The sequence below is a fragment of the Rhamphochromis sp. 'chilingali' genome (genome assembly GCF_963969265.1).
Source record: "Rhamphochromis sp. 'chilingali' genome assembly, chromosome: 11".
NCBI classification, from domain to species: domain Eukaryota; kingdom Metazoa; phylum Chordata; class Actinopteri; order Cichliformes; family Cichlidae; genus Rhamphochromis; species Rhamphochromis sp. 'chilingali'.
In genome coordinates this window covers 19013669-19036599 of record NC_137938.1, presented here as the reverse complement: position 1 = coordinate 19036599, position 22931 = coordinate 19013669, and the positions used below count along the sequence as shown (strand labels likewise).

At 39.8% G+C, this 22931-nt stretch overlaps 3 protein-coding genes across 4 annotated transcripts; 1 reads left to right on the top strand and 2 right to left on the bottom strand.

The window, feature by feature from the left end:
• Positions 1 to 33: 33 nt before the first annotated feature.
• hsc70 (heat shock cognate 70) lies at positions 34 to 4477 on the bottom strand. The gene is made up of 9 exons (XM_080896017.1): positions 4341 to 4477; positions 3001 to 3205; positions 2635 to 2840; positions 2168 to 2320; positions 1540 to 2095; positions 1231 to 1433; positions 911 to 1109; positions 567 to 799; positions 34 to 375 (listed from the first exon to the last, which is right to left on the bottom strand). Exons 2-9 carry the CDS (start codon positions 3203 to 3205, stop codon positions 181 to 183), a joined length of 1950 nt encoding a protein of 649 aa, XP_080752143.1. The 5' UTR covers positions 4341 to 4477; the 3' UTR covers positions 34 to 180.
• A 500-nt stretch (positions 4478 to 4977) lies between these two features.
• Positions 4978 to 18150, bottom strand: LOC308405856 (TBC1 domain family member 15). Of its 2 annotated transcripts, none has more exons than XM_080896625.1 (10): positions 17640 to 18150; positions 16284 to 16469; positions 16030 to 16148; positions 15637 to 15740; positions 7168 to 7235; positions 6900 to 7046; positions 6375 to 6465; positions 6073 to 6221; positions 5830 to 5968; positions 4978 to 5741 (listed from the first exon to the last, which is right to left on the bottom strand). In XM_080896625.1, exons 1-10 carry the CDS (start codon positions 17845 to 17847, stop codon positions 5573 to 5575), a joined length of 1380 nt encoding a protein of 459 aa, XP_080752751.1. In that variant the 5' UTR covers positions 17848 to 18150; the 3' UTR covers positions 4978 to 5572. The 2 variants fall into 2 exon arrangements, with proteins under 2 accessions (XP_080752751.1, XP_080752750.1); XM_080896624.1 differs by having other exon boundaries at positions 4979 to 5741; positions 5830 to 5971; positions 17640 to 18149.
• Positions 18151 to 20279: 2129 nt separating this feature from the next.
• On the top strand, positions 20280 to 22659 carry LOC308405484 (uncharacterized protein). The gene is made up of 8 exons (XM_080896160.1): positions 20280 to 20337; positions 20473 to 20533; positions 20808 to 21194; positions 21403 to 21453; positions 21537 to 21657; positions 21997 to 22071; positions 22331 to 22409; positions 22511 to 22659. Exons 2-8 carry the CDS (start codon positions 20473 to 20475, stop codon positions 22583 to 22585), a joined length of 849 nt encoding a protein of 282 aa, XP_080752286.1. The 5' UTR covers positions 20280 to 20337; the 3' UTR covers positions 22586 to 22659.
• Positions 22660 to 22931: the final 272 nt, after the last annotated feature.

Below are 22931 nucleotides of genomic sequence, written 5' to 3'. Positions count from 1 at the left end.
TGCATAAAAAAGCATTGATACAAAGGTGTGACTTTTAAACTATCTAAATATGCATCTGGATATTGAATGTGATGTGTGCTTAGATATTGCAAAACATTTGTTATAAACTTGACTAGATATTTATCAGATGTGTACTAGGTAAGGTGAATATCTATTGGCAAATAGTAAAAAACACTGAGTTCAGTCAACTTCCTCGATAGTTGGGCCAGAAGAGGAGCCACCTCCTGCACCGCCAGGGAAGCCACCGGGCATTCCTCCTGGCATTCCTCCTGGCATTCCTCCTGGCATGCCCCCTTGATATAGTTTAGAGATGATAGGGTTGCACACCTTCTCCAGTTCCTTCTGCTGGTGATCATACTCCTCCTTCTCTGCCATCTGGGGAAAGAAAAGAGCAAATATACTCTACTATGACAGAAGGCTTTGTGGGTCAGGAGTTGACAGGAAGCATATGACAGGAAAAGGAAAAAGGATATTGATTCATAACTTTGATACAATGTAATGCTCACTGCTTTCACAATTTTAGATAAAGAGGAACCTCGGTCTACTTTTAAGGCATGGCTTTTTACCTGGTTTCTGTCCAGCCATGCAATGACTTCGTTGCACTTGTCCACAATAGTCTTCTTGTCCTCTGGGCTGATCTTGTCTTGGAGTTTCTCATCCTCTACGGTGCTCTTCATGTTAAAGGCGAGAGATTCAAGGGAATTCTTGGCTGTCACTTTCTCCTTCTGGACTTCATCCTCAGCCCTGAACTGCTCTGCTTCCTGCACCATGCGCTCAATGTCTTCTTTGCTCAACCGGCCTGTGACAGAATTAAATTTTTTCCCCCTGCATTCATGTATAGGATTTGATTTTTTCATAATAAATTTGCTGCTGGATATATGAATTAGTATGTATTTTTTCATAATTGTACCTTTGTCATTGGTGATTGTTATTTTGTTCTCCTTTCCAGTGCTTTTGTCCACTGCAGACACATTGAGAATGCCATTTGCATCAATGTCAAAGGTCACCTCGATCTGAGGAACCCCTCTTGGAGCAGGTGGAATACCAGTCAGTTCAAACTTCCCAAGGATGTTATTGTCCTTAGTCATGGCTCTCTCACCTTCATACACCTGAAAACAATTATTCATATTGTAGCTTAATGTATCAGAGTCAGGTTTTAGTGTACACAAGTACCTAGAATGCAGCTGGGCATAAGGGTTAAACAGTTACACAACTTTAACCCTGATGTACCTGAATGAGCACACCGGGCTGGTTGTCTGAATAGGTGGTAAAGGTCTGGGTTTGCTTAGTGGGGATGGTGGTGTTTCTCTTGATAAGGACAGTCATTACTCCTCCAGCTGTCTCAATTCCCAGGGAAAGGGGTGTGACATCCAGCAGGAGTAGGTCCTGTACATTCTCAGACTTATCCCCAGCCAAGATGGCGGCCTGCACAGCTGTGGAGATTTTCCACAAAGTTAAACTGATTATGGTTTCAGTCAGCAGCTCTGTTTTATTGAGCCATAGCTGAAATATATAGTGATAAATGCTGCAGAGACCCACCTGCACCATAGGCGACAGCCTCATCAGGGTTAATGCTCTTATTGAGGTCACGACCATTAAAAAAGTCTTGGAGCAGCTTTTGAATCTTAGGGATACGTGTGGAGCCGCCCACCAGGACAATATCATGGATCTGTGTCTTGTCCATCTTGGCATCCCTCAGGGACTTCTCCACAGGCTCGAGGGTTCCACGGAACAGGTCTGCATTGAGTTCTTCGAAACGGGCCCTGGTGATGGAAGTGTAGAAATCTGTACCTTCGTAGAGCGAGTCGATCTCGATGCTGGCCTGGGTGCTGCTGGAAAGGGTACGCTTGGCGCGTTCACAGGCTGTGCGGAGGCGACGCACGGCTCGCTTGTTGTTGATGATGTCCTTTTTGAACTTGCGTTTAAACTCAGCTGTGAAATGGTTCACCATGCGGTTGTCAAAGTCCTCACCGCCCAAGTGTGTGTCACCAGCAGTGGCCTTCACCTCAAAGATACCGTCCTCAATAGTCAAGATTGACACATCAAAAGTACCACCTCCGAGGTCAAAGATAAGCACATTGCGCTCCCCACCGACCTAAATTGAGAGGAGAGAATTACAAAGAGGAAGCCAAAATAGCAAAAGCTGAACATTTTAAAATTAGCTTACCTTCTTGTCCAGTCCATAAGCAATAGCTGCAGCAGTAGGCTCATTGATGATGCGCAGTACATTAAGGCCAGAGATGGCCCCAGCATCTTTGGTGGCTTGACGCTGGGAATCGTTGAAGTAAGCTGGAACTGTGATGACTGCATTGGTCACAGGCTGTAAAGAGAATAAGACACTAAGTTAATATTGCTTCTTTTTTTTAGATCTGAAACTGCAAACATGAAAACTGTAAGGAACCACTTTATCTAACTATAATTTACTATACAGACACCACAGACACTAGATAACCTGGGGAACCTGCTTCATGTCAAAGTCATTAAACTTCAGTGCTATTATATTTTCAAGAAGTATTCATATTTAGAAAGATTAGCCAGTTTAGTTTGCTGATAGTTGCAGGGTTTTTTTCCTGCATAAAACCCAACTTTTCCACCTAATTTCAACGATCCTGTTATCCATTCACTTTTATCTACCTTGCCAAGATATGCTTCAGAAATCTCCTTCATTTTGGTGAGGACCATCGAGGATATCTCCTCTGCGTAGAAGGTTTTGATCTCACCCTTATATTCAACCTCCACTTTAGGTTTGGATGACTCATTAATGACTTTGAAGGGCCAGTGCTTCATATCAGATTGTACCACGAGATCGTCAAACTTACGACCAATCAGACGCTTTGCATCTGGAAATAGATTTAATGGAAAAAATTCGAATTGGTTAATGTAATGTTCAGTTTGGAGTGTATCGACAATATTTACGTGGTTATAAAGTGAGGACACAAAGAATACTTTTATTTGATCACTGCTTCAACCGATTTGTCGGTTGGGTATTGGAGTTCTTACCAAATACAGTGTTGGTTGGGTTCATAGCCACCTGGTTCTTGGCGGCATCTCCAATAAGTCTCTCTGTGTCTGTGAAAGCCACATAACTGGGTGTCGTCCTGTTTCCTTGGTCATTAGCAATGATCTCCACTTTGCCATGCTGGAAGATTCCCACACAGGAATATGTGGTGCCTAGATCAATACCCACTGCTGGTCCTTTAGACATCTGTGACACAGAAGAGAAACGTAGTACTGCAATCCCACATTTTTGCACATACTCATCATTATTGAGCCAAGGATTATTATCTGTTTGTATTTTTATAGTTCTAACATTTTCTGTGTGAAAATGTTATTTAAAATGTTACTGTAAGCATCTAGAAAGGTGAACCTGGTGCTGTTACATAAGCCCAGACACCACTACCACGTGAGGTCCGGTTTGCAGTGGTGTGCTGTCACAGTACCACAGTGACTTAAATGACCAGCTGACACTTGAAACATATACTACTGCTCTTCTGCCTTGGCAACATAATACTAGAGTGTCTTACTCAAGCTTTTAAATGTGCTACACTAATCCTGCAGTAGTGACCGGTGTATCTATTTTCCGACAGCTGGCTCTAAATAGCTTTCACTTATTATATAGAGTATCCTCATGTCTGCATAGAAATGAATGGACTGTGACAAAAAATCTTCAGGGATCAGTTAATCAGAGACTCAAACCTGGCCTGGTTCCTTTTAAAACTAATGATGTGAAAAAAGAAATGGACAGCATTGACATTCAGAAGGATTAGCAAAGTAGTCCTCTTATTATCACAGTTCTTGGAGTCGTGTTTTGAATTAATTGCCAAACTAAGGGAGCAAGACCCTTTTAGGAGCTGTGAAAATCACAAACACCCAGTTGATTATTACACTAAATCACAGAGCATAACGTTTCTTGGCTTATCTCCTGTTTTCTTTCTGCAAATGTGTCAATCATTGTTCCTCCAAGGCTCCAGATATGTTGCAAACAGAACTTATTATTGAATTATCACTTGTTATCCAGTTGGGTAACACAGAGCAGAAAATGCTGACAAACTGTTGTGGCAGCACTGTACCAACATCTGAAACTTGTTGCAAGACTGTTTTTACATGGAAATTAACCACCCACACAGAAACCACCCATGACCTTTGTGGAAATTTGAGAAACGTGAGCACTTTTCTTCATAGAGAATTAGATTTATTTTGTCATGCGATTGTTTGAAAAGAACCATGCAAGCCTCACTTGTTTGTGAATTTGACTTCTGCCAGTTAGACGTTGAAAGCAGTAAGCAAGACAGACTATGAAGCAAGGCCAGAAAGCAATTTATGCTTTTTATTCTTGTTACCTTTGCTGTTGAATTTTCAGCGCTTGACAGTTTACAGAATTAAAATGCTTTTTTTTCGCTCAACACCCAACACAGCCGTCTGAGCTTCTCTCCAGCACTCCTTTCCCCTCTTCTGGCAGGCAGACTAAGAGGACGAGTGTCAGTTCCCCAGTGTATAAAGAGCACTGTGCAAGGAGAGAGGGTGTCAGGTGATCCCATTGAGGAAAGTTCTCGATCCACGTCTTCTCTCTCCGAATCTCCAAATAGATTTCTATGTAAAAGCCTCTATTTTTAACTCTGTGGTTCTCTCCCAGTTTTACAGAACATAGGCATTACAGAACATGCTCTGTAATGAAGAAAGGTAGTTCCTGAACATTGATAATTAGGTTCACATACTCCATAAATGGTGATGAGTGAGGACACTGTTTTTATTAAAAACAGCTTGTAAATATTGCATGGTGCACATTAACTCACTTTAGCAGAACTATTTTTTATAGCACTGACCTCATTTGTGATAATCGCCTGTAAAGTCCATCTTTTTTATGTGTCTGAAGTTGCACAGTTATTCAGATTTGATGTTAAGGCTTCTTAGAGGATCTTCTTTTGCATTCCTACATATCAAATGACTTTAATTCAGCTCAATCAATTCACATAGTAAAACAGGGTCTTTCAAAACACAAGGTCATCTTTTATTTAAAAAAATTCAAAAATGTAAATGAAACAGGTTTATTCACCAGCAGAATAAAAATCTTCAACACTTTTACTGAGGTACATTTTTTTAAACATTCATAGTGTAGTGTGCATGTTTGTCATTCTCTATTTAGGACAGTTATGCAATGTGGTTTCTTGGACACTTTGTGGTACACATACTGTAGGCCCCTCTGACACATGTGTCATCTACCATTAAATATAACTGCCAGCGAAGAGACCGGGCCTATTTATAAACTGCTAACAACCTGGAAAAAAAATAAAACAAAGCTCCTACTGTGAAGTAATAAAAGATTAGACCTTGCATAAAAAAATAAAATAAAAAATCACCGCACAACAACTTGCACCCAGTGTTGGTCAACTATAAGACAATAAATAGTGTACACGTACTCATAGTGATGAGTGAGCAAATTTAAAGTGAGCAGCAACCAGCAGTACATTAGTGTTTCCCTCAGACAAAAAAGTAAGTGGCATCAAAAAGTGCATGTAGGGATTAACTGTCAGCTACAGATTACAACCTGTGAGATCATTAAAAAAAAATAAAATCATTTTAAAACAAATAAACTACGGAGATGATAAAAAAAGTCCTCGTGTTTGCTCCGATCAGGCCTGCAGCGACCATTCGTAAAATCCCAAGCACAGCGCTTGCAGTAGTTGTAGAAATGATGCTCGGCTTTCTTCAGTATACTGTTCAGGTCCAGTGTCCCCTGAAGGCTGCACAAAGCACACACACACACACACATTAACTAACACATGCACATCTTATTTGTGATGAGCCGTGTGATGCAGCACAAAAACAAACCTGTTAGTATAGTGGAGGAGCTGAAAGTCATCTGGGCACTGCAACAGAGACTCTCTGTGCTCTAAAAGGATGGCTGCACAGATGAAGAGCTCAAAGGTGAAGTCAGTGTTGATCGCCTGCAGCTCTGACTCTGAACCGTCTTCTGGCAATATCACAAGGCAAGGGCATAATAAGAAGTAGCAAAGAGGTTTGTGTTTTTTGTGGGGGTTTTTCTACTTTTTCTTTTGTGTTTCCGGGCTTTACCTGTGCTGAATTTCTGAGCAACTCTTTCCTGGTAACGAGCTCGGTCGACTTGCTGTGAGATGAGCTCCAGGTGGTCACAGCTCAGGATCTCGAACAAGCGTAGTGCTTCGCTGTGTTCAAACTCCCTCTGGAAACCAAGCAGCAGCCACCTTAAAGGAGGGGCAACATGTGCTTACATGTAAATAAGACGTTTGTGTGGGGGGGAAACAAAACAAAACAAAAAAACCTTGCAAAACTGCATTTGAAAACTCAAAATAAATAAATAAAATAGAGCACAGAAAAACAAAGCCTTGCAGATCTACCTGTGACAAAACGTAAACCTCTCCATGTTGTCTTTCACCAGATGAGCATAAAGCGGAGGGTCCAGTTCCTTCAGCAGAGCTGCCTCCAACTCTAGATGTTAAACAAAACTTTTATACTTTAACTAAACTAATTTATACAAAACATTTTTTTGTTTTTATAGAGACTTAATTCTATTTTAATTGGATTTTGGGCTAATATGATTTTGTTCTGCATATCCGACCTACCATCAAATTTCTACCCTGGAAATAAAGTTAGTGTCTTTGTTTGACCACTAGGGGTCATAAAGTAACATATTACTCTTTGGATAAAAAGAAAAAAGCAGGCAGTGCTTGACTGAACTATTAAAATAAGGGTGCATATGAGCACAACGGTGCAGAAGCTGAATGAAATTTATTATCTGAAACAGAAAAGGAAAGTTTAATTTACAGATCTTACACCATGACAACAGTGGGTGTGGCAGACATAAACAAAACACTATTTGGTGTCAAAGTATTTTTTTTAAATATCTGTTTTGTTATCGCTACCCATTTTCCTGTGTAGACCATCGGCCCTGAAGTCCCTGGAGAATTTCTCCATGTAGCACGAAAAACTCCAGAAAGTGTCAACCTCACAGTCGAGGACCTCCAGGAATCGGCTGCACAGGTCATTCATCCCCTGGGCATAACTGACCTCTGGATTTACAGCAAAGGGAGCAATGCATAAACAGTTAGCCTCTTTTTTATAGCTCAACAAACAACCTTTAAATCCATCTGATCCAGACCGAGTCAGCAAACCTGACACAGGGTTGTTTACCTGGATGAAAAGCAGCATAAGTGATAAGAATTTCTCGCAGAACCAACAGATTGCCTAAGCCTTCATTCCTGCAAACATCCACAGACACAAACAATATTAGTATGTTATAAATAAGCAGAATTAGTTCAACACAGCTGCCAAAACTTGTTTTGATGCGTAACACTGGTGATGCTTTATGCCCCAAATTAAACCTTCACTCATGGAGAGATTGTCAGATGTGACATTTAACTACTAAGTCTTCAATTGAAAGTCAGTTAAATAATTTTAAGTTTCTAAGAAATAAAACGAAGCGAGGGGTTTTTATTCAGTGTTGTCCACTTAGTCATCATTTACCCAACTTCACTTTTCCTTAATAGAGCAAGCTGGATTCCTACCCAAAATTCAAATGTTTAAAATGATTAAGCTCGTCAAGAACAAAATGCAGGTGACAGAAACTGCAAAAAAGGCAGTTTAATTATGAACATTAAATGCTATTCATACCCAGTAACACTGATTTGGGTCATTTGCATAGAAAAGAGGAAAAATTTTGTCAAAATGCATTAAAAATGTACAACTAAATTTTTTAAAATCATCTGTTGGTTAACAGCATTTATTGGCTGTATTTAAAAGTGTGAACATAAATATCTTATTAATGAAAGGCCTTCAGAATATTTCCTTTTCTCCTACTTCCCACCCACTTTGCCAGTTCAGTGTCACACTGGTCTTGGAGCTTACCACCGCTCACTCAGATATCTGTAGCCTCGATTCAAAAACTCATTTTAAGCCGCAGTTAGTCCAAATTTAGAATCTGAAATGTAGTTTAGACTGAAGAATCTACACATCATCTCTAACATGATGCCGATACATGACACATTTTTCCAATCAGTGAACAAATGATTATTCACTGACCATTGTGTCATGTGTCTAAATGTTGTCTCATGGTGAGATACAGGAGCTGCACTGAAGCAGAGAGGAGGCTACAGCACATCAATTAATACAGCTCAGAAGATCACCAGGTCCTCTCTGCCCCATTTGACTTGTTCACTTCCTGCTGCCTCAGTGTGTAAAATATTTTCAATTCAATTCTATTTATATAGCACCAAATCACAACAATAGCTGCCAAGGTGCTTTATATTGTAATGTAAAGACCCTACCATCATAGACCGAAAAACACCCCTATGAGCAAGCACTTTGGTGACTGTGGGAAGGAAAAACTTTTAATAGGAAGAAATCTAAACCTAAGTGGAAAGTTTTAAGCCTAATCTTAAAAGCACAGACAGCGTCTGTCTCCCGAATCCAAACTGCGGTGGTTCCACAGAGGAAGGACCTTAAAGCTGAATTCTACTTTTAAATATTCTAGAAACCACAAGTAAACCAAAAGTCTGAGGGTGCAGTGCTCTAATGGGGTGACATGGTACTATGACGTCTTTAAGATAACATGTGGCTTGATTATTCAAGACCTTGTATGTGAGGAGAAGGATTTTAAATTCAATTCTGGATGGAACAGGGAAGCCAAAATAGGAGAAATATGCTTTTTCTAGTCCTGGCAGTAGTCTTGCTGTAGCATTTTGGAACAACTGAAGGCTTTTCAGGGAGTTTTAGGAAAACCTGATAACGAATTACAGCGTCAACTTGAGACAGGATATTTTTAATTTTGGAGATATTGCCAAAATGGAAGAAATCATTCCTACATATTTGTTCATTATGTCCATTGAAGGACATGGCCTAATTAATAAAGACTCAAAGATTCCTCACAGTGTTACTGGAGATCACGGTACATGCCATCCAGAGTAAGGATCTGGTTAGACATCACATTTCTAAGATTTTTAGGGCTGAACACAAAAACCTGAGTTTTATCTGAATTCAGAAGCAAGAAATTAGAGGTCAATAGAGGTCATTAGAGGCAAATCGTTACGTGTATTATCTGGTTTCATGGAGACCTGGGTATCATCTGCAGAGCAGCGAAAATGTATGCTATGCCTTCTGTGTAAACAGACTGTACAGAACTGGTTCTAGTGTGGAACCCTGTGGAACTCCATAATTAACCTTAGTGTTTGAAGAAGACTCCATTAACATGAACAAATTTGAATCTGTTAGATCGATATGACTCATACTACTGCACAGCACATTACCTTTAATACCTACAGGATTTTGTAATTACTGTAGTAAAACATTATGGTGAACAGTATTTAATGTTGCATTTAATGTTAAAGGTCTAGCACAGGGGTAGGGAACTCCAGGCCTCAAGGGCCTGTCCTGCAGGTTTTAGATAAATAAATATTAATTCATTACAAGGCCTCTGGAGACTTCAAGACATGTTGAGGAGGTGTTTTGGCCATTTAAATCAGCTGTGTTGGCTCAAGGACACATCTAAAACCTTCAGTACACTGGAGTTCCCCACTCTAGCAGGACAAGCAGATGTATGAGTCCACTGTCAGAGGCCATAAGAATATAATTTGTAACCCTCACTAAAGCTGTTTTTGTACTGTAATGAGCTCCGAAACCTGACTGAAACTCCTCAAATAAACCATTCTCTGCAGATGATCTGTTCCACTACTTTGTAAGATTTTTTTATTTTTAGATAAAAGAAAGGTTGGAAATTGGGTTATATTTTAGAGGATCCATCACATCCTTGTTCTGACTGATTCAACTTGCTCACCTCTGGCATCAGCTACAGCGACTTGTAGATCAAGGGGGACCAAAAAGAAACTGTTTCTTCTCAAACACCAGTACAACGGTAAACTTTGCACTGACTCCCCTCTCTACCACCACTACCACATCCTCTTTTATTAAGAGTATTCTTCTTGGTGCATTAAGTTCTCTCCTGTACAGTACCACAATGAGTGGTATCTTAAATTTTTAGAATACTCTGTATATTATATTTATCTATACTCTGTGTAATATTGTATTGATATTTGTTAAGTCACTGTGAAATTACAAAATACTTATCTCTACAACTCTCAAATGTACAACTACAGTGGGGCAAAAAAGTATTTAGTCAGCCATCGATTGTGCAAGTCCCCCCACTTAAAATGATGACAGAGGTCAGTAATTTGCACCAGAGGTACACTTCAACTGTGAGAGACAGAATGTGGAAAAAAAAAAAAAAAAAAAAAAAAAAAATCCATGAATCCACATGGTAGGATTTGTAAAGAATTTATTCGTAAATCAGGGTGGAAAATAAGTATTTGGTCACCTCAAACAAGGAAAATCTCTGGCTCTCACAGACCTGTAACGTCTTCTGTAAGAAGCTTTTCTGTCCCCCACTCGTTACCTGTAGGAATGGCACCTGTTTGAACTTATCATCTGTATAAAAGACACCCGTCCACAGCCTCAAACAGTCAGACTCCAAACTCCGCCATGGCCAAGACCAAGGAGCTTTCGAAGGACACCAGGAAAAGTATTGTAGACCTGCACCAGACTGGGAAGAGTGAATCTACAATAGGCAAGCAGCTTGGTGTGAAAAAAATCAACTGTGGGAGCAATCATCAGAAAATGGAAGACATACAAGACCACTGATAATCTCCCTCGATCTGGGGCTCCACGCAAGATCTCATCCCGTGGGGTCAAAATGATCATGAGAACGGTGAGCAAAGATCCCAGAACCACACGGGGGGACCTGGTGAATGACCTGCAGAGAGCTGGGACCAAAGTAACAAAGGTCACCATCAGTAACACACTACAACGGCAGGGAATCAAATCCCGCAGTGCCAGACGTGTTCCGCTGCTGAAGCCAGTGCATGTCCAGGCCCGTCTGAAGTTTGCCAGAGAGCACATGGATGATACAGCAGAGGATTGGGAGAATGTCATGTGGTCAGATGAAACCAAAGTAGAACTTTTTGGTATAAACTCAACTCGTCGTGTGTGGAGGAAGAAGAATACTGAGTTGCATCCCAAGAACACCATACCTACTATGAAGCATGGGGGTGGAAACATCATGCTATGGGGCTGTTTTTCTGCCAAGGGGACAGGACGACTGATCCGTGTTAAGGACAGAATGAATGGGGCCATGTATCGTGAGATTTTGAGCCAAAACCTCCTTCCATCAGTGAGAACTTTGAAGATGAAACGAGGCTGGGTCTTCCAACATGACAATGATCCAAAACACACCGCCCGGGCAACAAAGGAGTGGCTCCGTAAGAAGCATTTGAAAGTCCTGGAGTGGCCTAGCCAGTCTCCAGACCTCAACCCCATAGAAAATCTGTGGCGGGAGTTGAAAGTCCGTGTTGCTCGGCGACAGCCCCAAAACATCACTGCTCTCGAGAAGATCTGCATGGAGGAATGGGCCAAAATACCAGCTACTGTGTGTGCAAACCTGGTAAAGACCTATAGTAAACGTTTGACCTCTGTTATTGCCAACAAAGGTTATGTTACAAAGTATTGAGTTGTATTTTTGTTATTGACCAAATACTTATTTTCCACCCTGATTTACGAATAAATTCTTTACAAATCCTACCATGTGGATTCATGGATTTTTTTTTCACATTCTGTCTCTCACAGTTGAAGTGTACCTCTGGTGCAAGTTACTGACCTCATCATTTTAAGTGGGGGAACTTGCACAATCGGTGGCTGACTAAATACTTTTTTGCCCCACTGTATATAACTCTGTACCATAACCACATTACCTCATGATCATGACCTCAGTTATTGTCATTCTGATGGTAAGCATAATTACTCAAAAGGACTTCTTACAAGCATGTTTTGTATTGTCAAAATAAATAATTTACCATATAAAGATTTAAAATATGTTAGATTTAAACTCTTACCTCTCCTCCAAAGTCAGACTGATTTGAAGGTCAGCGTGATGATAATAATGCTGTATAGAGTTATTTAAAACAGTTTTTCTTAATGCCATTGTTTGTATTGCCAACATAAATAGGCATATAACTAATGATATATGGGAATTCTAAATATCAAGTTATAGCTTGCATACAAATATCATGTCACATTTTACCTCCGACCTCACTTTTACATTTTCAATCTGTCTACATATCATGCTGAAATTAAAAAGTGTTTTACTTTAAAAGTTTGTTTTTTATGACTTTTATAAAGGGGAATTAGTATGCGTGTTGACCTATATACCCCATTTGTGTTGGCCTACATGCGCAGGTTTTATCTATATTTACATCATATGTTATACTACTTATGCTTGAACACCTGTTGATGCACAGCTGTTATTTTTCAACCTAATAATGGGTCACTTTTGGGTAACTGTGACAGTTTTGTGTTCCATTTTGACAGCAGCTTGCTGTATAATGACAATGAAAGGCCTCTAATTCAAAAGCTTTATACAGTTTTATTTCATTTAAACAGCAATTGGTACAGTAATAAGCAACAAATCTATGTAATATTGAAATCTCAATAAATTTCAGTGCAGGTGTGGACTACCTGATAGCTGTCTCAATGCCGACAAAGTATCAGTGTTAAAAAGATGGAGACCACAGACTTACAGATTCTGAACTCAAAATAAATATGTGACGCCCAGCAGTGGGTGTCTCTGACATTACACTGATGACTCAGTGTTAGTAAAACCCTTGTTTGAAACACACACACACGCACAGAGAAATACAGGGAGTGCAGAATTATTAGGCAAATGAGTATTTTGTCCACATCATCCTCTTCATGCATGTTGTCTTACTCCAAGCTGTATAGGCTCAAAAGCCTACTACCAATTAAGCATATTAGGTGATGTGCATCTCTGTAATGAGAAGGGGTGTGGTCTAATGACATCAACACCCTATATCAGGTGTGCATAATTATTAGGCAACTTCCTTTCCTTTGGCAAAATGGGTCAAAAGAAGGACTTGACAGGCTCAGAAAAGTCAAAAATAGTGAGATATCTTGCAGAGGGATGCAGCAGTCTCAAAATTGCAAAGCTTCTGAAGCGTGATCATCGAACAATCAAGCGTTTCATTCAAAATAGTCAACAGGGTCGCAAGAAGCGTGTGGAAAAACCAAGGCGCAAAATAACTGCCCATGAACTGAGAAAAGTCAAGCGTGCAGCTGCCAAGATGCCACTTGCCACCGGTTTGGCCATATTTCAGAGCTGCAACATCACTGGAGTGCCCAAAAGCACAAGGTGTGCAATACTCAGAGACATGGCCAAGGTAAGAAAGGCTGAAAGACGACCACCACTGAACAAGACACACAAGCTGAAACGTCAAGACTGGGCCAAGAAATATCTCAAGACTGATTTTCTAAGGTTTTATGGACTGATGAAATGAGAGTGAGTCTTGATGGGCCAGATGGATGGGCCCGTGGCTGGATTGGTAAAGGGCAGAGAGCTCCAGTCCGACTCAGACGCCAGCAAGGTGGAGGTGGAGTACTGGTTTGGGCTGGTATCATCAAAGATGAGCTTGTGGGGCCTTTTCGGGTTGAGGATGGAGTCAAGCTCAACTCCCAGTCCTACTGCCAGTTTCTGGAAGACACCTTCTTCAAGCAGTGGTACAGGAAGAAGTCTGCATCCTTCAAGAAAAACATGATTTTCATGCAGGACAATGCTCCATCACACGCGTCCAAGTACTCCACAGCGTGGCTGGCAAGAAAGGGTATAAAAGAAGAAAAACTAATGACATGGCCTCCTTGTTCACCTGATCTGAACCCCATTGAGAACCTGTGGTCCATCATCAAATGTGAGATTTACAAGGAGGGAAAACAGTACACCTCTCTGAACAGTGTGTGGGAGGCTGTGGTTGCTGCTGCACGCAATGTTGATGGTGAACAGATCAAAACACTGACAGAATCCATGGATGGCAGGCTTTTGAGTGTCCTTGCAAAGAAAGGTGGCTATATTGGTCGCTGATTTGTTTTTGTTTTGTTTTTGAATGTCAGAAATGTATATTTGTGAATGTGGAGATGTTATATTGGTTTCACTGGTAAAAATAAATAATTGAAATGGGTATATATTTGTTTTTTGTTAAGTTGCCTAATAATTATGCACAGTAATAGTCACCTGCACACACAGATATCCCCCTAAAATAGTTAAAACGAAAAACAAACTAAAAACTACTTCCAAAAACATTCAGCTTTGATATTAATGAGTTTTTTGGGTTCATTGAGAACATGGTTGTTGTTCAATAATAAAATTATTCCTCAAAAATACAACTTGCCTAATAATTCTGCACTCCCTGTAAGTTAAACAGGACTGTAATGTTTGGGGGGGGGGGTTGAAGTTATTCTGTGTTAATTGTGACATGGTATTGTATCAGAAGAACATTCTTAAGGGAATGTTTAGCTGCTTCAAACTGCTGAGATAATCAGATGATCAGAAGTGTGAACAACAACTGCCATGATGCCTTACCACTGCTCAAAACTATTTCCAAGGTGCTCCAGGGGACATTTAACCGCATTCTTTATGCTTTGCAGCCTCCCCAACATGGATAATGTGACAGACCCCCTCTGTAAAGTTTATTTTTTAGCACATGATGGCTCTTTTTGGCTATTCATCTGTAAACTCTCTCCATACTCTTTCACGTGATTCTTGCGTAGGTGGTAGAAGTTTGTCATGTTTGAGTCTGTGGTTAGGACCCATTTGCGGCATAATTTGCATAGTACAGTTTTCTGGTCTGTGTCAGACTTTTTATACCCAAACCATTTCCATGCTACAGAGGTAGCCCCTAGTTTAGGAATAAGGTCCTCAATTTGTTTTGACCGGTCCTTCTGTTTGGAGCTACTTGGTTCTGCCTCATCTTCACTGGCCATGCTGGTATTTTCTGTGCCTGCATCCACGTGTTGACTGTAAGCGCCATTTATAGTTACTTCACGTTTTTATTTGAGGTAATTTTTTTGATGCATATTCTGAAATTTAATATTTGCGAATAATGTATTTTCCCATCATTTCAGCTTATTTTGAAAAATTTCAACAGGATCTTGAGCTTTATTGTGAAAGGTTTATGTGGTAAATAAACAAGCGGACGGCAGAGATACACGATGGTTTTACCGTCATTGTTACTAATGAACCGATACATAAAAACAGTCGCTTGTCCGTCCATAGTGTGATTATGGACGGACAAGAGAGAGAGAGAGAGAGAGAGAGAGAGAGAGAGAGAGAGAGAGAGAGAGAGAGAGAGAGAGAGAGAGAGAACTTCAAGACATTATTATAGCCACTACAGTGACCATAAAAATGATGAAAAAATATTGCCGTAAACAGCTTATTTTGCGACACCACGAAACAAACGATAGCGTATAATATGACACGATAGATGTTTTCATATCGTCATCCGATATGTATATCATCATATTGAACAGCCCTAACTGTGGTGTTCTTTTTTTTAATCGTCTTGCCCCGAACCTTTTAGAGAGCAGAAACTCACTTTGTCCTTCAATTTAAACAATTGGATATTGCCAAGTTTATTTTTTGCTGCTGGCTGCTGTGAAAGATATCTGGTGCTTGATCAGTAGTGACAGACAAACAAAATAAGTGTATGCAGACCTCTTTAAAAAATTATCAAAGTTAGTTAAAAAAAAATACCATAACTGATAATCACTTACTGGTAATAGCTCAGGTCTCTGTTGGTTCGGGGCACATCTTTATCAATGATTCGAATGGCTTCCTGCAGCTCCTCACGGTCAAATGTGACCCGCTCAAACAATATCTGTTTATAGGAAAAGTTAGTACAAAGAGGTAGTAGGTAAATGGCAAACCCTTTAACAAATTTAGATCCTGTTGTTTCATTTGAATAAATATACTGCATTTATTTTATTTCCCTCACTTTAAACTGTTCTTATGTTCTACAAAGAAAAACCAAAGGGAACATTTTAAATATAACTTAACAAAAAACAATGCAGAACAATAGTGAGTAGAGACAAGTATGCGTAAAAGAAGCAAAAAGCCAGACATCAGACAGGTCACAATAATACTCACAGATGTTTAGTTGAACTGACCTGTGCCTGAAGCTCCAAAAAAGCCATTCTAACTCTGACCGCCTCTGACCTGTCCTGAGACTGTTGCTGGGTCTGTGCCTGTCTCTGGTCAAAGTACCTGACGGCTGCCAGCAACTCAGCTTGATCACATATAAGATATTTAGGGAAAAGAGTGAGAAATCACGGCAGTTAAAAACAAACAACAATAGAAAAAAAAATTGGAAAAAGAAGGCATCTACTGTACGTGGCTTTTAACTGACAGCCGTACAACTTACCATCAGTACCATTGAGGCGCATTCGCATGGCTGAGGGGAGGAAGTGCTGCCATTTTCTCTTCATCACCTGATAACGTACGGCCAACTGGTCCTGCAGCAACGAGCGCTCTAAAGCTGTTGAACCACACGGGTACATCCCGAACAAAAACCGCCACGCGAGACCACGCTCAGATGGACACACCCCACCTGGACAGAGAGTGCAGACCTTTCAATCATTGTCAGTGGACAATTGTGCTTGAAGATAAAACATTACGTGACCTCCTAACATTTAGTTAAACCAGTCACCACTGGTCTGAAAGAGAGCATGGGAAGATCAAACCTGAAAGGAACAAATTTTAGATGTAAATCAAAGCAACAAGACTGCAAATACATATTTTAGTGAGCTTGAGCCTGCTGAGACAAATATTTAAGAGGCCATTTGTAACGTCTTAGTCTCTGGTGGAGTTCAACATCCTCCATAAAGAGGACAGATTCAGCAGGATTGCTGAAGTGCTGATAAGTTCTGGCATGAGATGACAGTCTTCTTGCATTTAAGACACTAAAAATACAGCTAGAACACAGACGTATTCTGTCCGTTTTTGCTTCTTCTAGTTCACAGCATATGTTTATGGAGCCATTGACACTCATGTGATCTCACTCCTAGAAATCCTACCAACCCTATAAATGGAGCCGCTTTATCACAGTAGTCACGCTGGACTTCTTTGCTCCAGGCGGTCTGGTGAACAGTGAAATGCTGGACTTTACAGAAGCGTCTGGTTGTGCTTTTCCCCAGAGGCAAAGCGTCACCTGATTTAATCTTAAGAATGAAAACCCATTTAAAAAAAAAAAAAAAAAATCATGTTAATTTTTACCGTACACCAAAACGGTGCTAAAATGGACACATGTATATTTTGTCAAAACACTATAGCCCATTTTTATTTTTCCAAAGAGTCAAATTAAATTTCTCTAAAAACACACATTGAGCGAATGCAGTCACGCCTTTTATCAGCAGGTGCGGTGCATTCAGGTTTGTTCACAACAACCTGAGGCCTCAGCAACAGTCGGTGTGAGAAACTACAGCTTTAAATCCAGCTGCTTCATGGACTGCGCTGATTGCCAGCCCCTGTCCTGTTATAGTGTATCAATACAGAAAAACGCAATTATCTCTCAAACTTATAATGAACTAGATGAGAAAAGAGTTTGCTTTTCTAAACGTGGATAATTAGATATTTTAAGATTTCTGCTTGGCCTTCCGTACTCACTAAAGTATTAAAACGGAAGTGCGGACAAGCAGTCTTACTTCATGTCTCCTGCAAAACTGCACGAATCAAGTTTACATTAAAAACTACTTGCAAGTAAGTTGTGCGTTTTAGAAACCGTTTTTGAAGATATGCATCCTCAGTCTTGACTCGTCGACCCTCCCCTCGGCGTCCATGACTCTGGGTAAAGTGAGGCGCGCTACAGCCAGAGCAGGAGAGCTGATCGCTGCTACTGTCCTCTGAGAGCCTCCATCCAGCTGGGGGCTGCTGGCTGTCAACCGTTCCCCTGCGGTCTGCCTTGGATTTCCTGTGTTTAGATCTTCCATGTGTGGCTGCGGTTTTAAATGACGCAGGGGTGAAGTTTGTCATTCGCGCTGCATCCACATAACAGGCAACATAATCATCCTCCTATGGCCCACCGCTTCCTAAACAACACAGCTCGTCTCCCTCCGTGAGCTACAACTGAAAGCATTCAAGACTCATTTCCAGCAGCGTGGTCGAGTCGTTTTAACTTTGCTAAACCCGTCGGAATGACTTTCAGGAAAGCATATCCAGCGAGCACAACTCTCATTCGGCCATCTGGGAGTCATATGACTGCACCTTTAAGATCCCAATTTGCCCCACATTCCAGGTGGAGTCAAAACCCATGTGCTAAAGTTCACAGTGGACTTGTGCGTATATCTTGCTCCATCTAGTGGTTGTATTTAGCAAATGTCCCCCAGAAGAGGGATTTCGCTAACTGGCTGATCTGAGTATTTCCCAAACCGTTGACCACTGGGGCTTTCACGCATAACCATCTCTAAGGTTTGCAGAGAATGGCCTGGGTAAAAAAAAAAGAAGAAAATATCCAGTGAGTAGCAGTTCATATCAGCTATTTCTTTGAAGTGATAAGAAGGAACTCCAATAATCACTTTACAGCCAAGGGATACAGACGAGCATCTCTGGACACCCAAGCACATGAACTGCAGCAGCAGAAGACCAAATTTTTCATTACAATAGAAAACTCTAAAAATGTCTGGTCAGAATTTGGAGAAAACAACATAAAAGCATGAATCCATCGTGTCTTGTATAAGTAGTTCAGGCTGCTGCTAGTAGCAAAATGGCGGGGGAAATATTTTATAACATTAAAAAAAACAATTTATGATTATTTAGATTTGAAAGCTAACTTGAATATTGATGCAGACCATTTTATCCCCCTGTGACCACAGTGTATCCATCTTGACTGCTACCAGCAGGTTAGCATACCATGTCAAAGAGCTCTAATCATAACTGGTTTCTTAAACATAACGAGTTAATTCATATGAAGTCATTGTTATGTTTAATGACCCCTGCAGTCACCAGATCTCAATCTAATAGAGCACTTTTGGGAGGTGGTCGGCTGGGAGATTCTCATCATGGATGTCTAGCTGACAAATCTGCAGCAACTGCGTGATGCTGTCATGTCAACATGGACCAAAATCTCTGAGGAATGTTTCCAGCATCTTGCTGAATCTATAGCATAAAGAATTAAAGCAGCTCTGGAGGCAAAAGGAGGTCCAACTCAGTATCAGCAAAGTGAACCTAATAAAGTGGCCAGTGAATGTTGCTACCACATATATTTTGTGCATAATCAGCCATTCCACACACCAAATAGTACCCAGCTTATGGTAAGAAAGCTGCCACTCTCTCCAAAAGTTGATTCTTTTCCTCTGGACGTAGCGTCTTCAGTGGGAGAAATGTTTCGTCACCCATGCAAGTGACTTCTTCAGTCTTAGCTGACTGCAGGTTTCCCCAATCTTATAAACAGTATATTTGCATAATGACTGAAACCAGCCCACTGAAGGAACAATGGGCTGGGGGATCAGTTCCTTCAACATAATTATGGAAATTCTAATGACCATTGATAAACAACCACTGATCAAAGACCACTGATTAATGGCCATGAGTACCTCGCTCAAACCAGCGTTCCACCCTGTCCAGGATGTTACATCCTCATCACTGAAACAGTGTCCACTGGCCTGTAGGTGTAAATAGACTGTAGAGTCCTGGCCTGACGAGGCCTCTGCAGTCTACTACCACTCATTCACAAGGGGTCACCAGAGTAGGTGGGTCCATATATTTGATTTGACCTCTACGCTGTGAAATTTTTGACATCAATACAAATATTTGTCTAGCTATAATTACTTCTTGTTACCAAAAATATCACATTACAAATTCACGGAATCTCTTCTGTGTGATAAGGAAAAACACAAACCAGGTCTAATCCAACTTGCAACTCAGTCTTTTTTTTTTCCAATAACATAATATCATCTATCCTTTGTTCACGTGCCATATAGTCAGGTGTAAAGCTCAATCCTCCTCAATTAATAGAAATTATAGTCTGGTTTAATATTTTTGACAGAGTGGAAGGTCAACTGTAAATGCACTAGACTACACTGTTGGGTTAGAAGTGACAGTTTTGCAAACACCTCTCTGCTGTTGTGACACTGACCTGCTATGTTTTTCACAAATGTTAATCAGAGAGAAAAAAAAGGGAGGAGTTCAGCAAAGTGCGACTTTTACACTTTGGTTAATATGTAAAAATTTAATGATATAAGAGAAGGAAGAGAGTGTTTCTGATATACAGTATATGTGCTTAAAATTTGAAAGTTGAACATAGTTATTGTGGGGACGGCGTTCACTTTTCTTTCCCAACTTCCTTTTTTTTTTTTTTTTTTTTCAAGTGATCATTAGAGTGCAACGGGAAACAGACCCATGTCATTTCACATCAGTGCAGAGATCTAATACATACTGAGAAAGCACAAAGGAACATCATTTTCTTACACCTCCCTCTCATAGTGAGTATTTACTATGTGCTAAATAGTAGACTATAGGCAATTTGCTGTACAGTATGTTGGCTACATGTGATGGGAATTCTGTAAAACTAAATCGGGATTTTGTCTACTAACCTGTGACTGTCTTGCTTTGGCTAGATGCAGCTGCCAGGCCTTATTGGTTTCATTTCAGTATTGATTCTGGCTTGTAATTCAAAAGGTGAGTGAGATAATAAGCTCATGTGTATGATTTAAATTGGAAATGCACTTTCAGTATGTAGTAAATATGGTACTTGGAGCACTTTATATGCTTCTCATTCACCCATTTACACAGATTCATACACTAATGATGGTGAAGCTGTCATATAATGTGCTTTTCTAATGCTGGCCTTGCTTTTGTAATAAACAATTTGTTCTACAATGTAAATTATAGCTTTAAAATTAGCCTTTGAAAAATAAATGCAATTCCTGACTTGCTTTGTTTTTATTTGCAGATACAAAATGGAAAATAAATGTCAAAAGAAAGATCACAGCACAACCTGGATCAACCGTTACCATACAATGCAACTTTAGCTATCCAAAGGAAATCTCCACTAATAATGTTACAGTTTTTTGGAAAACGTCATCAGTAGATGACCAAAGTAACTGCAGTAACGGGGACAAAGACAGGAAGGCATTTGTTTTTAACCCAAATAATCACTGTGTGCTTGAGAAGTACCGAGGAAAGACTAAGCTCATTGGAGACCCGAACAAGGGCAACTGTTCTCTCCAGATCACCGACATCACAGATATTGAGCAAGCGATCTATGTAAGAATTGATGTGCAGAAAGATAAATACAGTTTCATCAAGGACCCTGTCCGTGTCTCATTTTCCATAAATGGTCAGAATTTAAATCAATTATTTTAAATTTTAAATTTAAACTATGCATTTATCAAAAAAAAAATGAAATTAATACCTTGCTTGTTTCCTCCACAGAGACGGGGGCTTCTAAGCCAGGTATTAACTTCATTTCTGCATTATTTATATTTAAATTGAACGGAGCCTTTTTAAAAAATTTGCCATCATGCTGTGTAATATTTTTTCAACAGGTACCGATTCCTATACGACTCAAGACCTTTTAACCACTGAAACAACAATAAGTAAGTTTAATATTCACACAGTTTGTTGAGTATGTCACCCTCTGTACTTCAGCTTTCTTTACTGAACGTATTATTTTTTGCAGCAAAAGCAAATGAAAACGACACGAGCCATGCAACAATACTGTCTGTAGCCATCCCTGCAGCAGTTCTTGTGGTGATCATTCTTCTTGTTGCTGGGATATTTATTTTTATAAAATACAAGAGGTAACTTTTCCATCATTTGTAAACCGAATGTGTGGCCTACAAGCAGCAAACTTGAGTGAGCTTTATTTCCCAGATTGATATACTTGATGTACATAGTTTATCATCTGGATACTTTTCAGGCAAATGTGTGGTATGTAAAGCATTTATGTAATCAAAAGACATTTAAATGTGGAAATTTAACTTTCTGTGAAGCATATGTACAGTACGAGAGAGAAATAATCCAAAGCAGATTATATTCATTTATCATAAACATACCAGAGTGCTTCGAATGTTAACCTTGTTTAAATTTTAGTTATCATGTACAAACAACCGCAATAACAGTAATCATAATTGTCCCAGGTCACGCAGTCTCACCAGGGAGGACTCTGGATACTATGCAAACTTTAGCAGAGCACTATCAAACCCACCCAAAAGGTTTGCATTAATGGAAAAAGTATACCATACATGTGTACCCATCTAAGAAGCTTGACATTTCTTTTATTTTTAATTGAATGTGTCATTATGATGAATCCAAAAGTAATTATTGTAATTTGGTGTTGTACCATTTGATACATTTGTGTTATCAGGATATAATTATGCATTTATTTGTTGCACAGTGACAAAATTCTGATGACCTTTTCCCCAACCTGGCATTTTTAATTTCTTGCTCTCTTTCTCTTTTTGTTCTTTTTAGAGAAGTCAGTTGTGACAGACAAACTAAGAAGCTGCCTGAAGGGAAAGCTATTGATGATCCTGTTTACATCAATGTCAAGGTACAATGCCCACACTGACACAAGTTTTACTGTCCCAAGAAGTTAACAGCAAAGATAAAAATGACTAAAGCCAACTTTTATGTAACCTCTTGTCTCTGCAGGCTCCAACAAATCACTTGGCTACAAACAGCAGTTGTGCAGACAATATATATGCAAATGTGGATTACAGAACTTAGAAGGACAGCTGCATGTCATTAGTGTACGATGCTTTCTACACATGTTCATGTGTTTGCATTACTATGTGCCTCTATACATTTCATGCAGGTCTTAATATTTTTTGTCTTTTTTGAGAGTGTTCACATATGCCCAAAAAACCCCTGACTAGTCGCTGTGGGTTCAACTGAAGGATGAAAGTGTGAAAACACTCTAAATGACCCAAAAAAAAAAAAAAAGCCTGCACAGCATTGCAAAACAATGATAATTCCTTTTTTGCGTACTTGTGATTGCAGACCTTCAGATGGTCAGACAAGAATGTTGTTTCAAAACATGAATTTATGTAAAAATGATATAGCATAAAATCAT

Coding starts and splice junctions, on each gene's coding strand:
- LOC308405484 (XM_080896160.1), top strand. CDS start 20,473: ATGCAGCTGCCAGGCCTTATTGGTTTCATTTCAGTATTGATTCTGGCT. Junction 20,534..20,807: donor TCTGGCTTGTAATTCAAAAG/GTGAGTGAGATA, acceptor TTTTATTTGCAG/ATACAAAATGGAAAATAAAT. Junction 22,410..22,510: donor CTGTTTACATCAATGTCAAG/GTACAATGCCCA, acceptor TTGTCTCTGCAG/GCTCCAACAAATCACTTGGC.
- LOC308405856 (XM_080896624.1), bottom strand. CDS start 17,847: ATGGAAGATCTAAACACAGGAAATCCAAGGCAGACCGCAGGGGAACGG. Junction 6,466..6,899: donor TGGTCTACACAGGAAAATGG/GTAGCGATAACA, acceptor TTTAACATCTAG/AGTTGGAGGCAGCTCTGCTG. Junction 5,742..5,829: donor CTCCTCCACTATACTAACAG/GTTTGTTTTTGT, acceptor TGCTTTGTGCAG/CCTTCAGGGGACACTGGACC.
- hsc70 (XM_080896017.1), bottom strand. CDS start 3,205: ATGTCTAAAGGACCAGCAGTGGGTATTGATCTAGGCACCACATATTCC. Junction 2,841..3,000: donor CCCAACCAACACTGTATTTG/GTAAGAACTCCA, acceptor ATCTATTTCCAG/ATGCAAAGCGTCTGATTGGT. Junction 1,434..1,539: donor GGCTGTCGCCTATGGTGCAG/GTGGGTCTCTGC, acceptor AAATCTCCACAG/CTGTGCAGGCCGCCATCTTG.